This window comes from Aotus nancymaae, unplaced genomic scaffold (assembly GCF_030222135.1).
Source record: "Aotus nancymaae isolate 86718 unplaced genomic scaffold, 86718_ANA_hifiasm-v0.15.2.pri h1tg000019l, whole genome shotgun sequence".
NCBI lineage: Eukaryota > Metazoa > Chordata > Mammalia > Primates > Aotidae > Aotus > Aotus nancymaae.
The window spans coordinates 26,376,162-26,389,952 of NW_026988431.1; the positions used below are offsets into that span (position 1 = coordinate 26,376,162).

Sequence of the window (13,791 nt, forward strand, 5' to 3'; positions counted from 1 at the left end):
CCATTAATTTTTTTTTGGTAGCTACCTGTTATATGACCTGAGTTTAGTGATAAATTCTAATTATATGTTCCAGGCTGCTTTATTACTCCATTTTGGCCTACAGGGAAACATTTGGGATCTCAGGACTCAGAGTATTTACCAAGCTTTTGCAAGGATATGAGTTTTTTCTTTCCATTATTAGAATTATATAGAAATCTTAGAACATAATGGGAACTTGATCAGAAAAACACAGATCTTCCTAGATTCAGCTAAATGAATGAGACAATTTATATGAATCCTTGTAAACCATGTTCTTTATTTAATTCCTCTGCAACATGTGATCTACTTGATGTGTAGGAGCAACACATAGCTTAAATTCTTTAACTTATATATCTCATTGCCACTTGATTCCTAACATGCATTATTTTAAACCTTTGCTCTACATCTTGTATCTCTAAGAAAAATGAGCTTAGAGGAAGGTAAAGAAGATAATCATGGCTGGGCATGGTAGCTCAAGTCTGCAATGCCAACACTTTGGGAGGCAAAGGTGGGTGAATCACTTGAGCCCTTGAGCCCAGGTGTTCAAGACAGGCCTCGGCAACGTGTCAAAACCCATCTATACAAACAATAAAAAAAAAAATAGCTAGGAATGGTGATGTGCGCCTGTGGTCTCAACTACTCTGGAGTCTGAGGTGGGAGGATTGTGGAAGCCTGGAAGGTTAAGGCTGTAGTAAGCCAAGATTGTGCCATTGCACTCCAGCCTGGGCAGCAGAGCAAGACCCTGTCTCCAAAAAAAAAAAAAAAGATAATCATTTTATTTATTATGAATATGAAGGATATTTTCTTGTGTGGAGAGACAACATGTGATTTTAATGTTGAAATATCTTCTTCAGAATAAGAATTTTAATACTGTGACAAATTAGTTCAGGTAGAACTTAGGCTTGACTTTAAAATAAATATTTGTTAAGATAAATATTTCCATATTGATACTTGTGTTGTATTAGTTGGAAATTTTATTTATTTATTTATTTTGAGACAGAGTCTCACTATGTTGCCCAGGATGGAGTGCAGTGGTGTGATACCGGCTCACCACAACCTCCGCCTCCCAGGTTCAAGCAATTCTCTTGCTTCAGCCTCCCTAGTAGCTGGAATTACAGGCATGCGCCACCACACATGGCTGCTTTTTGTATTTTTAGTAGAGACAGGTTTTGCCATGTTGGCCAGGCTGGTCTCGAACTCCTGACCTCAGGTGATCTGCCTGCCTTGGCCTCCCAACGCTGGAATTACAGGCACAAGCCACAGTGTCTGGCCGGAAATTTATTTTCAAAGTTAGCTCCACAGTGTTTCAGTACAGATATATTTTTATATGATAATATTTTCTCACTTCATCTTTTTTAAATTTCAGGTCTGCAATTGAAGAGGGTAAAGGGATTTATAATAACATTAAAAATTTTGTTAGATTCCAGCTGAGCACGTAAGTTTGCAAGAAATTTGTCGCCATGGGTCTTCTAGATAAATTATATGAAAAGTGAAACTTTAGCAGAATGCCTAGGAATTTCTCTGCCTTGTATTTCTGAGCATTGGTCATATGTCAGTTTTCCAAAAGGAAAATCTATTGTATTCTGAAATTTAAAATGGCATGATAAATAGGTTCTAAATGTTACAATTAGATGTCTGTATCATCATCAAAATATATACACTTTTGTGATTTATTTAATAGCTCATGAAGTCAGGGATGAGTCATATCTCATCGTTTCCTCTTGGCATCTTTTTTCAAAAGTAGAAGGATATTGTGTAGTCAAAAAACAGTTATAAAATATTGTTGAAACTATCATGCAGATATAAAAATTCTTTATTTGTTGCTGTTGTCTAAACATCTTGAAAATCCATTGTTAAAATACTCTTTAGATTTAAAATGTCCACCTGAATGAAGAATGAGTTACTTGCAATAGAGTTACTTTAAAAGCATAGTAGTAACAAGAGGTTTTTAAATGCTAAAAAGTGGTATCGTAGAATCGACAGATTTACTATGCTGATATTTTTACATGACTCTCTCTTTCAACAGGAGCATAGCAGCATTAACTTTAATCTCATTGGCTACATTAATGAACTTTCCTAATCCTCTCAATGCCATGCAGATTTTGTGGATCAATATTATTATGGATGGCCCCCCAGCTCAGAGGTATGAATTTTTTATCAGATACCCTGGTAATTAAGTTTTAAAACTTGATTTATGGACAGTGTTGGAAAATTTTGCAGCAAATGTTTTAACATTTTTGTTATAAATTGTGTGATTTGTGTATATCATTTATTCTTTTTGAGTATGCATGCAGCATAGATCTGAGACTTTCCACAGTTGGATGCCTAGCCTAAGGTTGAGAATTGATCAGGAATAGGTGCTATCTCTGTCTTCAGGAAGTAAGCTTTTTATTTCTAAGAATTGGATATAATAGAGAAATTTCTGAGTTCAGTATTATTATCTAGGTTTTGCTGTCAGTTTTAGAGACTTTGGAAAAGTATTAGGACCTGAGTCTTAACTTTTTAAAAAAATTTAATAATAATGCGGTAGTTGAGTGATAGATGTCATTTGGCCACTCCAACAAATCATCCTAGTCAAAACCTCTTTATGTGAAAGATATTTCAAAATTCGGTTAGTAGGTCATGTATTTCACATCATATTTGAAATAAGTAAACTTAGACGTAAATGAGTTAGATAGTTTTTTGAAAGTTGATTATCTATCCCCTATCAAACTGTGCCAAACAAATGAGTTGCAGAGGAAAGTGACAAAATCAGTGGTTATTTTTGCATCATCATAGCCAAGGTTTTCTTTATGATTCAACATTTTGTTTCCATAAGAAAGCATTTAGTTTGCTGGATCCTTGAGGTTAGTGAGGTTGTGGAAGTAACAAATCCAAACCTTAAAACTTGAAAGTAATTTATTTTTCTGTTTGTTTTTAAGCCTTGGAGTAGAACCAGTGGATAAAGATGTCATTCGTAAACCTCCTCGCAACTGGAAAGACAGCATTTTAACTAAAAACTTGATACTTAAAATACTTGTTTCATCAATAATCATTGTTTGTGGGACTTTGTTTGTCTTCTGGCGTGAGGTATATTCACTGGACAAGCTGCTATATTAACATGAATTCTATATATATGATAGGATTCTTAGTTATTTTGATGTGTTACTTAGAAGTCTGGGACATTAAGGGAGCTCTTTTAGTGAAGAATATGATACAAACATTTTATAAGAGTTTGATTTCTATCTTTATGGATAAATAAAATTAATTCATTCATGTATTAGAATAATTAAATCTGCAGAGAAGTATCAGGTATAATAAAAATACATGAAAATTTAGAGAGAAGTTAGAAAATCTGAGTATATCATATAGCCACTTTATTTTTAAATAATAACAGTATTTTAATATCTAATATATAGTTAATGAGAAGATTTTTTTTCCTTTTTATTATGTAGATTACAACTTTTCACTAGGTGATTTATAGAAAATTTAGGTAGCTTTTATGTTTCATATGTTATGCTAAACCTGTTTCTTCCTAATGGAAAGGAAATGTTTGTATGTTTTAAAAAGCCATCCTATTTGTCCATTAAATTCAGCCACTGAAAAGTAATTTTGTTATTACCTCTTAACAGCTGCGAGACAATGTGATTACACCTCGAGACACAACAATGACCTTCACATGCTTTGTGTTTTTTGACATGTTCAATGCACTAAGTTCCAGATCCCAGGTATGTTTAGGTACTCTTAGTTGATTGCCTCACTTGAGTAGAGTACTTTCTAATAAGTAGGCAAAAATTATGGGTTTTTAGCTTTGCTTAATTTTGTAGCCACGGATTACAGCCCCAGACACAGCCTAGAATTCAGTGATTAAAGTGATACTGCTTATTAAAAATTGGAAGTGAATGTAATAATAAAGAAGTTATTTCTGTGACCAAGGAGTAATAATTGAACTCTCTGTTCTGCCAACAGACCAAGTCTGTGTTTGAGATTGGACTCTGCAGTAATAAAATGTTTTGCTATGCAGTTCTTGGATCCATCATGGGACAATTACTAGTTATTTACTTTCCTCCACTTCAGAAGGTTTTTCAGACTGAGAGCCTAAGCATACTGGGTAAAGAAAACGTTATCTTTCTCATTTATCTATTTTAGAAAAATCATATTTTCTAATGTGTTCTAATTTTAAAATTCTTTTAAAATAGAAAAATAAGAAAAGTGACTCTCTTGATTTGAAAAAGGAGTCTATTTTTTCATTTGGGGAAGCTTAGGGGAGTTACTCTCCTAACTCCAAGGTTTTGGTTTTTGCTTTTTTATAGATTATCAATTATTATAAAAATCATATTTTGTGATTCTGAAACATAGCAAATCAAAACCTGGTATAGAGTAATTATGGTTTATAACTTTTTAAGGTACTATGCCATCTTGTATGAAGAAAAAAACTGGACTTAATCTCCCTGAAAACCAAGTTGGTCTCTTTTTTAAAGTTAGAATTTTCAGTAGTTAAACTAATAATTTCATTATTGTTTCTTGTTTGTACAGTCTAGTATCACAAAATGTCAGTCTGACCTGAATAGCAGAATGTTTTATAAAGACTATGTGGAAATTACACATTATTCTTACATTATCATTTATTAAATGTTTAATACAGTGCATTTAAAAATTAGTTTTCCTATGTAATTATGAGGAATAATGTATTTGACAGTAATTCTGTCCTTGAGTTCTTAAGTATTTATGAAAATGAGTTTTACAGTGTCCCTGCACTGTTTTCTATAAGTTAAAATTTACCTTAAAATTGAACTAGTTGAATTTCAGTATTTTAATTCCGTATTCACATTGCTTCCCCTTTTTTAAAAAATGACAGTTTAAGGAAACATCTGCAATTTTTTAAGCAGTAAATAAGAATTGAGTGGATACTATTGTAAAGAGTCTTCTGTGCTTTGAAATAGAACATATTAATGTCAAATTTTTAAACTTCACATAGGCATTTTCATTGAAATTGGCTACTACTGCTGAGACAGTACTTTTTTAAAGGACTGTGTGATCTATGAAATGAAAAAACTCCTTTTTTTGGCGTTACTGTTAAAGGCAAGCCACATAAGGTTTCAGGGAAAATAGTCAGAGGACTTGAGTTCTAATTTTGGCTGCTGCCTTTCCCAGTGATATGACTTTGGATAAATCATTTAATACCTTTGAGTTTGCTTTTTTTATTTTTAACTGAGAGTGATTGTGCCTGCCTTATGGAATAGTTGTGAAATAATGTATTTAAAAGCTGTGGTGGCCAGGCACCATGGCTCACGTTTGTCATCCCAGTGCTTTGTGAGGCACAGGCAGGCAGATCACTTGAGGTCAGGAGTTTGAGACCAGCCTGTCCAAAATGGTGAACCTCTATCTCTACTAAAAATACAAAAATTAGCTAGGGATGGTGGTTTATGCCTGTAATCCCAGCCACTCGGGAGGCTCAGGCATGAGAATCGCTTAAACCCGGGAGACAGAGGTTGCGGTGAGCTGAGATCACACCACTGCACTCCATCCTGGGCAACAGAGCAAGACTCTTTAAAAAAAAAAAAAAAAAAAAAAGCTGTGGTAAAATGCTTGAAAAATGTAAGATATTAAGCTTTGCAATTGTAAATTTTGAAGAAATGTAAAACCCAACTTATTTTCTCTTGCAGATCTGTTGTTTCTTTTGGGTCTCACCTCATCAGTGTGCATAGTGGCAGAAATTATAAAGAAGGTTGAAAGGAGCAGGGAAAAGATCCAGAAGCATGTTAGTTCGACATCATCATCTTTTCTTGAAGTATGATGCATATTGCATTATTTTATTTGCAAACTAGGAATGGCAGTCTGAGGATCATTTAGAAGGGCAAGTTCAAGAGGATATGAAGATTTGAGAACTTTTTAACTATTCGTTGACTAAAAATGAACATTAATGTTAAAGACTTGATTTGAGACTTTAACCTGCTGGCAGTCCCAAATGAAATTATGCAACTTTGATATCATATTCCTTGATTTAAATTGGCTTTTGTGATTGAGTGAAACTTTATAAAGCATACGGTCAGTTATTTAATTATAAAAAAGTCAAAACCTGAACCACCTTCTGCACTTAAAGACGTCTAACAGTATAAATACACTATCTATCTTAGATAGATATATTTTTTTTTATTTTTAAATATTGTACTATTTATGGTGGTGGGGCTTTCTTACTAATACACAAATAAATTTAATCATTTCAGAGGCATTCTATTTGGTTTAGAAGTTAATTCCCAGGAGTGCCATATTTCAGCTACTGTATTTCCTTTTTCCTGTCTCAGATACCATGTGCTACCATTTTTGTATCAAGTTTTTTTGCACAGGATGTGACCACTGTCAGATCACTGTTCTTTTCTTTGTTTTTGTGATTGAAAAGCCTATACTACAATTTGAAGTAAATTTTTTGTTTTTCTTAGTAAGTGTAAATGGTTGCTTTTATTTTTTTTTTTAAAAAGGTATGTCTTTGGTATAGCAGAATTAATGCAGGGCTATCAAGTGGCATTCTAGGGTAACAGTGTCTGTAATTAACACTTAGTCATAGAGTCAAAAACATTTAAGACTGATTGGGTTGAAGTTTATAATAATATTAACATGTCTTCCTTTTTGAGTTAAATATAACTATATACATTGTCAAATATCATTTTGTCATTCTCTAAATATAAATCCAAATACCTCAGCTAAGTAATTGTATTTTATTATTTTTACTGTTATGTATGTTTCTAATCATATTTCTTAGGAAGCATAGGCTACTGTACTTAAAGAACAAAAAGTCCCCAAACCCAAACAGATGGTATATGAACCAGAGTATATGTGGAAGATTTTTTGCTGGCCTTACTCTGTGTGCATCGGAAGGTTCTTTGGCCTAGATTTTAGCACAAATCTGAGTCTGTCCCTTCTACTTCCATCATGTGTTCTGTACCTTTTTTTTTGTTTCATTGGACATGCTAGGGAAATAGATGGATTTTGTGTGTAATAGCCATCAGTTTTCATAAAAGCTTGATGAGGTATATAGGTCATTTGTTTTGAGAATGTGGGCCAGAAATTTAAAATTAGAAATTTATTCTTCTGTTGAATATTTCTATCTATAAACAGAAATGGGTCCCAATTCTTACAGGTTTAATCCTTATTGAAGCTAATACATTTTGTATTTTATAATCTGTCAGGATAAACCACTCCTTAGCTTTTATCCAATATTAAACTGCAAGTGTTAGCACTGCAATATTGTCATTGACGGGGAAAATACCTATTCTTTGAGTCCTTGATACTGAGACAGTTGAGTGTAAGGGGCTGCCTACAGTTTATTCTACTTAACCCTTTAAGGCTAAATTGTCACATGTACATTGTTCCATGTCATTAGATGGAACATGGAAACCTTGTCTAATCAACTCTATCATTAGTCACTTGATGCCTCATACCTAAATTTTGTAATGATTTTTCTTCTCTGTTACAAAGACTTGAAATACATATTAAATGCACGTTAATCTTTTGCTTTGCATTTTAGGTTCAGATTATGACTTGAATGAAATAAATGTGCCTATACATTGTTTTTTGAACTATACAAATAAAAATGATTTCTTAAGTTAATGACATCCCAGTGGGGGGACTATTAGCATTAAAATTATTCATATGGATGCTGAAGATAACTGAAGTTAAAACTATCCATATGGATGCTGGAGAACTCAGAATCTGTATGATTTAAAAAGAAACTGAAGTACAGTACTGATCCAGATTGCAGTTTTCCATAATACATTAATCCAAGTTGACATGGATGATTGAAATGTGCTGGTATTTAAATTTTAAATATTTACCCCATTTCCTAATCCTAGGACTTGCTAGAGTCCCGAGCAATACTACCTTATTTGATGTTTTTCCCTATTAGACTACCCTATGAAGTTATTTGGTCCCATAATGGCTAAACATCAGGGAAGAAAAGAAAATAACTTAAAGTAATTCACTGATTAGGTAGGCCATTCTGAAATGATCAAAACTGGCCACACAGAACAAGGCTGAACATGTTCTGTCACATTTGTGCTGGACATTGCATGACCCAGAGATGAAACAAAAGTGAAACCATGCAACCCAAAGAACCTCCCCTTTCAGGATACAGGCTTTATTTATATAGGAGTAACTGCCCTCACAAGAATAAGACACATTATTTACCTGTCATACCCGTGTATAGGGTATGTCTTTTACATTGGTAGTCTTTTTGAAATCACTTAAGTTTTGCTCTTTTTGATATACTACATAAGTGAAGAATGTATTGGTCACACTTAAAAATAGTTTCTCACTGAAATGAATTGGAGGCAAACAATAAACATGATATTTAGAAACCTTAATTAATTTTACCTTGCTTTCTGCCTCTGTCACTTGGCAATTCATGTGCAATTTTACTTCCATATGTGACTCACCCATGAAGTTAGATGATGAACTGGTTATCTTTTCATTAAATATTTATTTAGTACCTGGAGTATGCTAGAAATAGAATGAGGATGGCATTCCTGCCCTATGGGAGCCCATGAACACAGATAGCGGGGGATATAAGTGCTAATAAGCTGTTTTAAGAAAGTAAATAGTGATCTTTGCACATTTACTTTAAAAATACACATAGATTAAAATGAGTGCAGCACACATTTCACCAGATGTTTCCTTGACATTGGCATTTGAAAACCTTTGAAGCGCTTTTTAAGACTGAGCTCCTGCAATCCAAACAGCAGCTGATTTGTGGTACGGATAAATATTCATCCTAACTAGTATATGACTGGATGGATAGATCACCCTGATGGTTAAGCTGCCTTGAGTTAGCACTTGAACTGACTATCTAAACTCTTACTTGACAATGTCATTTTGGGTTTTGGTTGTTAAGAGTTGGTTATTGTTAATAATGAATAATGGTTAACCAGTCCCTAGTATTAATGCAGATATAATTATCCATAACATTGTAGGTTTAGATTTAAAAAGAAGAAATAGTATCATGCCTTCAGGAAGTTTTCAGTCGGTTCTGGAGACCAGTGTGAAATATATCCAGTATGGTAGTAAATGCTGTCCAGAATGCTACAGTAGCTGAAGGAGAGAAATAACTTCATGGGATCCTCAAAGAAATTTGTCATAGAAATTCCTAGAACTAGTGACATCTGAGTCAAATTTTAAGTTGGGAAACTCCAGCTGAGAAGCAGTAGAACATTGCAACCAAATAGCAAAGCCTCTGCAGAGGTAGTGGTGGGGCTAGAAGGAATCTGTGAAAACCACAAGGAGTTTGACACTGTTAAGGAAAGAGGTACAGTGTGAAGGGTTGGAGAGAGAGGCAGGAACCTAATGGTGAAAACAGAGACATTTGACTTCTCTGGTAGCATGCCGGGGCATTTCAAGAGTTTGATGTGAGTTTGGATTTTTGCATCATGGTGATGGAAGCACAGAGGGTCAATTGTGAAGACTGAAATAGGAAGACCAATTAGAAAACTGAGGAAGCTTAAGAAGTAAAGGGATGATTGAGCTGTGGCAGTCAGGATGGAGAGAAAGGCATGGAATTTGAATTGTCTTCTTTTTTTTTTTGAGATAGGGTCTCACTCTGTCCCCCTGGTTGCAGTGCAGTGGTGTGATCTCGGCTCACTGCAACCTCCACCTCCCAGAATCAAGTGGTCCTCCCACCTCAGCCTCCTGAGTAGCTGGGATTACAGGTATACACCACCATGTCTGGCTAATTTTTTGTATTTTTGGTAGAGGCAGGGTTTCACCATGTTATCCAGGCTGGTCTTGAACTCCTAAGCTCAGGTGGTCCATCAGCCTTGGCCTCCCAAAATGCTGGGATTAAGTGTGAACCATTGTGCCCAGCCTTGAATTTGTATCTTCTGAGAGATAGCAGTGACATGACTGGACAGGAGAAAAGGAAAATGGAAAAGATAACTAGTCTGTGGCCTTTGGCTTGAATAATAGAGCTAGTGGCAGAAGAACCTAAGCTAAGCAGGGTTTAGTGGGACACAGGTCCATTTGAAATGTAAAGCTTGTGATGTCCTTGGGATTTCCCAGTGGATGTGTTAGATGCCAAGTTACTAAAGCACAGAATCAATTAAATCAATGGCTAATTATAAGTTAGTAGAAAGCTTCTATTTTTTGTGTGTTAAATTAAGCAATAAGTGAAAGTTAACTCAGCTTTGACAGAATAAGATTTTCTTTAAAAATTTTCTTTTAGTATACTTATTAATCAGCAAAGAGTTGTATAAATGCAAAATTAGAAGGACAGGATAAAAATATTTCGATCTCCTTTGTTACAGAATGTTAATAGTGAATCTTTTATTAAGGTTACTGACTGGAAAACACCAATCTGAATTATTGGTAGCACTTTTGTTGATACTCGCAGTAAGACACTTTCTAAGAGGTGAGAGTGTGTGTGTATGTGTGTGTCAAAGAACCATATAGCTTAAGGTATGCCACATGAGGAAGCTCCAATGAGTAAAAGACATTGTCATTAGAGAATAGCTACTTACTCTAAATGAGTAATTATGGCAGAAGAGTGAAAAACAATATTGGTTTTTTGTTTGTTTTTTTGAGATGGAGTCTTGCTCTGTCGCCCAGGATGGAGTGCAGTGGCGTGATCTCAGCTTACTGCAACCTCTGCCTCCCAGGTTCAAGTTATTCTCTTGCCTCAGCCTCCTGAGTAGCTGGGATTATAGGCATGTGCCACCACGCCCAGCTAATTTTTGCATTTTTAGTAGAGACAGGGTTTCACCATGTTGGTCAGGCTGGTCTCGAACTCCTGACCTCAGGTGATCCACACGCGTCAGCCTCCCACAGTGCTAGGATTAAAGGCGTGAGCTACCACGCCCAGCCTGTTTATTTTTGAAAATTTTACTCACAATTCTTTTGGCTTTTCTAGTCTCATATCCCACACAGTGCTCTGATACAATCCACTTACAGATCATTTTGGACAGTGTTATTTTAAGTTGAAATCCTTTTTTCTCTGTTGTAAGTTTGAGAATCAGAACTTTTACCTCTACTTCAAAGCCCAGTGAAATGCCAGTGAGGATAGCCTTTCCATACTTCTATAGTGTTGGGGGTGTGTGTGTGTGTAGTACAGTTTCTTGTACTCTTCTTTTGTTTGAGACAGGGTGTCGCTCTGTGGTGTGATCATGGCCAACTGCAGCCTGGACATGCTAGACTCAAGTGATCCTCCTATCTCAGCCTCTCGAGTAGCTGGGACTGCAGGTGCATGCCACCATGCCTAGCTAATTTTGTGTATTTTTTGTAGAGATTGGGTTTTGCCATGTTGCCCAGGCTGGTCTGGGCTCAAACAGTCTGCATGCTTTGGCCTCCCAAAGTGCTGGGATTATAAGTGTGAGCCTAATTTCTTGTTAAACACTCTAAATGTAGCAATAAGTTTGCATATAAAATTGTGGGATTTTATTTTTTAGAAAGCATTAAAAATTTAAGTTCAAAATACTTTGTTGATAAATCCAAACAGAAATTTGGTATACTCTCTTTCATTCAAAATCAAGTGTCAAAGTTTGGGGAGAAAAGTGAAAACAATTATTTGAGCCATTAGTTTTTATCCTTAGAAATCCTTTTCTAATGTAAATCTGCAGGTGTTCTCATGTACACTTGAGCATGTATGATGTAGTGGTAACAGCCTGTACTTGCACAGTTGCTCCAGGTGTTTCATGTGCAGGTCACTGTACATACCTGACTTTGCTATTCCTATCCTGTTGTAATCAAATCTGGCCAAACTGACAGATATACTGACAAAGGCCCACATTTCTGTGGTGGCTTCACGGCTTTTAGGCCTGACAACTTCTTTTCATATTTAACCCAAGGGTGCCCCAGCACCATTATTTCTTAAGCAATAATTGCATTGCTCTACTTAGTAACCCTTTTGAGTAGAAACCACATCTCAGTGTTATGAGCACTCAGTGCCAAAAATGGAGCAAATTGTTTTATATAAGTTCCACAGATTCATTTTTGGGCCCTGGATTTCTAGCTTTTGAACTAAATGTGCCTTTTAATACAGTTTTTTAAAAAAATTATTTATCTTCTCAACTACATTAAAGAGTTTTCTATTAAAGTTTTCTCTGTGATAAGTATACCAAAGTGCCCTTTAGTTGACAAATGACAACTTGGTGTCCTCTTATGGTCATAAATACCATATAATGCCTGGACCATTTGCTCTTTTTCTTCAAGTCTGCATCTTGCAAGCATACTATGAAACAGCATGGTATGTGCATCTTACAAAACATTTTCCTTGGATGCCCCGGCCAAATGTATGTCTGCTAGGAAAGACATGACAAACTTTACATTTAAGCATTATTAGATTAATTTTAAGAAGCTATGAATTGGTACATTTTAATTAATGTTCCTGTTTCATAATCATCTGTGTGGCTGCATAATAGTATTGCATTATATTTTATAAGCATCTTTCTATATGGAGCGGGTCTGGATGGTTGGATGGTCCATGCATCAGCTAGAGGTATTATAATTTAGGGAAACCGTTTAATTTAATCTTGTTTAACTCACCCACACAGACCTTTAATTTAGTTTTGGTGTAGAAATTATGGCCCCAGTGGTTCATACCTGCAATCCCAGCACTTTGGGAGGCTGAGGCAGGTGGGGTGCTTGAGGCCAGGAGTTCGAGACCAGCCTGGCCAACGTGGCAAAACTAAAAACAAAAAAATCTTTGGGGCGTGGTGGTGCATCCCTGTAATACCAGCTTCTTGGGAGGCTGAGAACGAGAAGTTGCTTGAACCTGGGAGGTGGAGGCTGCAGTGAGCTGAGATCGTGCCACTGCATTCCAGGCTGGGCGACAGAACAAGACTCTGTTTTTAAAAAAAAAAAAAAAAAAACGCCACGCAGGTCAAATTCTCCTGTTGCCTGTTTTTGTAAAATTTAGTTTTATTAGAGCACAGTTACCCACATCTATTTATAACATTGTTCATTGCCACTGTCGTGATATGGCAGCAAAGGTGAGCAGTTGCAAGAGACTTTATGGCCTGCAAAGCCTAAAATATTTACTATCTAGCCCTTTGTAGAAAAAGTTTGCCTACTCATTTAGATATTCAAAAAAAGGGAAATAAGCCTGTGCTTTGCATTCAGTGGACTGAAAAAGAAGTGGTGTCAATTTTCTCTACCCTCCAATCTCCCAAAAGTGTATTCTCACTGGAATAGATGCACTTGGTAGCCAATTTGATGTCAGTAACTACTCTGAGTCTCCACCAAGGCTCCCATGTAGCGAAAGTCAGTTTCTCAGACTGTTGTTAGAACATGATCAACCAGAAAGACATGCCAGCTGTTAATCAGTCCCATCTCATTATCAAGACTTCTTGTTCTTATAGCAGGTGGAGTGTTGTGATTTCCTGTCCCATCTGAAATGTGCTTCCCATCTCTCTCTCTCTCTCTGCTCACCCAATTTTTTTATCCCTGTGAAGCAGTCTGCTCCTGTCTGGTTGATGGGCTCACTCCTATCCTCTTGGATGCACAAGAGAAGTGGAGGTTTCCCTCCTATTGGTTGTACAAACCCAGAGAAATAAACTTAAACTGAATAGGCCAAAGGATATTACCTTGCTTAGAGAAGACATTTAGTAATAGTAGAAACCAAAATATCCTAACAGCGCTCAGTCTTAGGGGAAAAATAAACTCACTAACTCATTTTCTCAGAACATTCTAAACCAAAACATACTTGCATAGTCCCCACAGATACCAAATATTGACTATATATGTGCATGTATACATAAATATAAAAATATATTTATATTTTGAGAGAAAGACATAGCTATTTTAACCAAATAA

At 35.7% G+C, this 13,791-nt stretch overlaps 1 protein-coding gene across 6 annotated transcripts in view; it reads left to right on the forward strand.

The window, feature by feature from the left end:
- The window catches only part of ATP2C1 (ATPase secretory pathway Ca2+ transporting 1), a 167,435-nt gene that overhangs the window by 146,809 nt on the left and 6,835 nt on the right, over positions 1-13,791 (forward strand). For 4 of the 6 annotated variants that reach the window (XM_064378683.1, XM_064378686.1, XM_064378685.1 and 1 more), the window contains 6 exons: positions 1,385-1,453; positions 2,045-2,161; positions 2,940-3,087; positions 3,630-3,725; positions 3,967-4,108; positions 5,664-5,788. In XM_064378683.1, the coding sequence (XP_064234753.1) occupies positions 1,385-1,453; positions 2,045-2,161; positions 2,940-3,087; positions 3,630-3,725; positions 3,967-4,108; positions 5,664-5,788 (697 nt within the window). The remainder of the gene's footprint in view (positions 1-1,384; positions 1,454-2,044; positions 2,162-2,939; positions 3,088-3,629; positions 3,726-3,966; positions 4,109-5,663; positions 5,789-13,791) is intronic. The other 2 variants (XM_064378684.1, XM_064378687.1) reach the window with 1 other exon arrangement.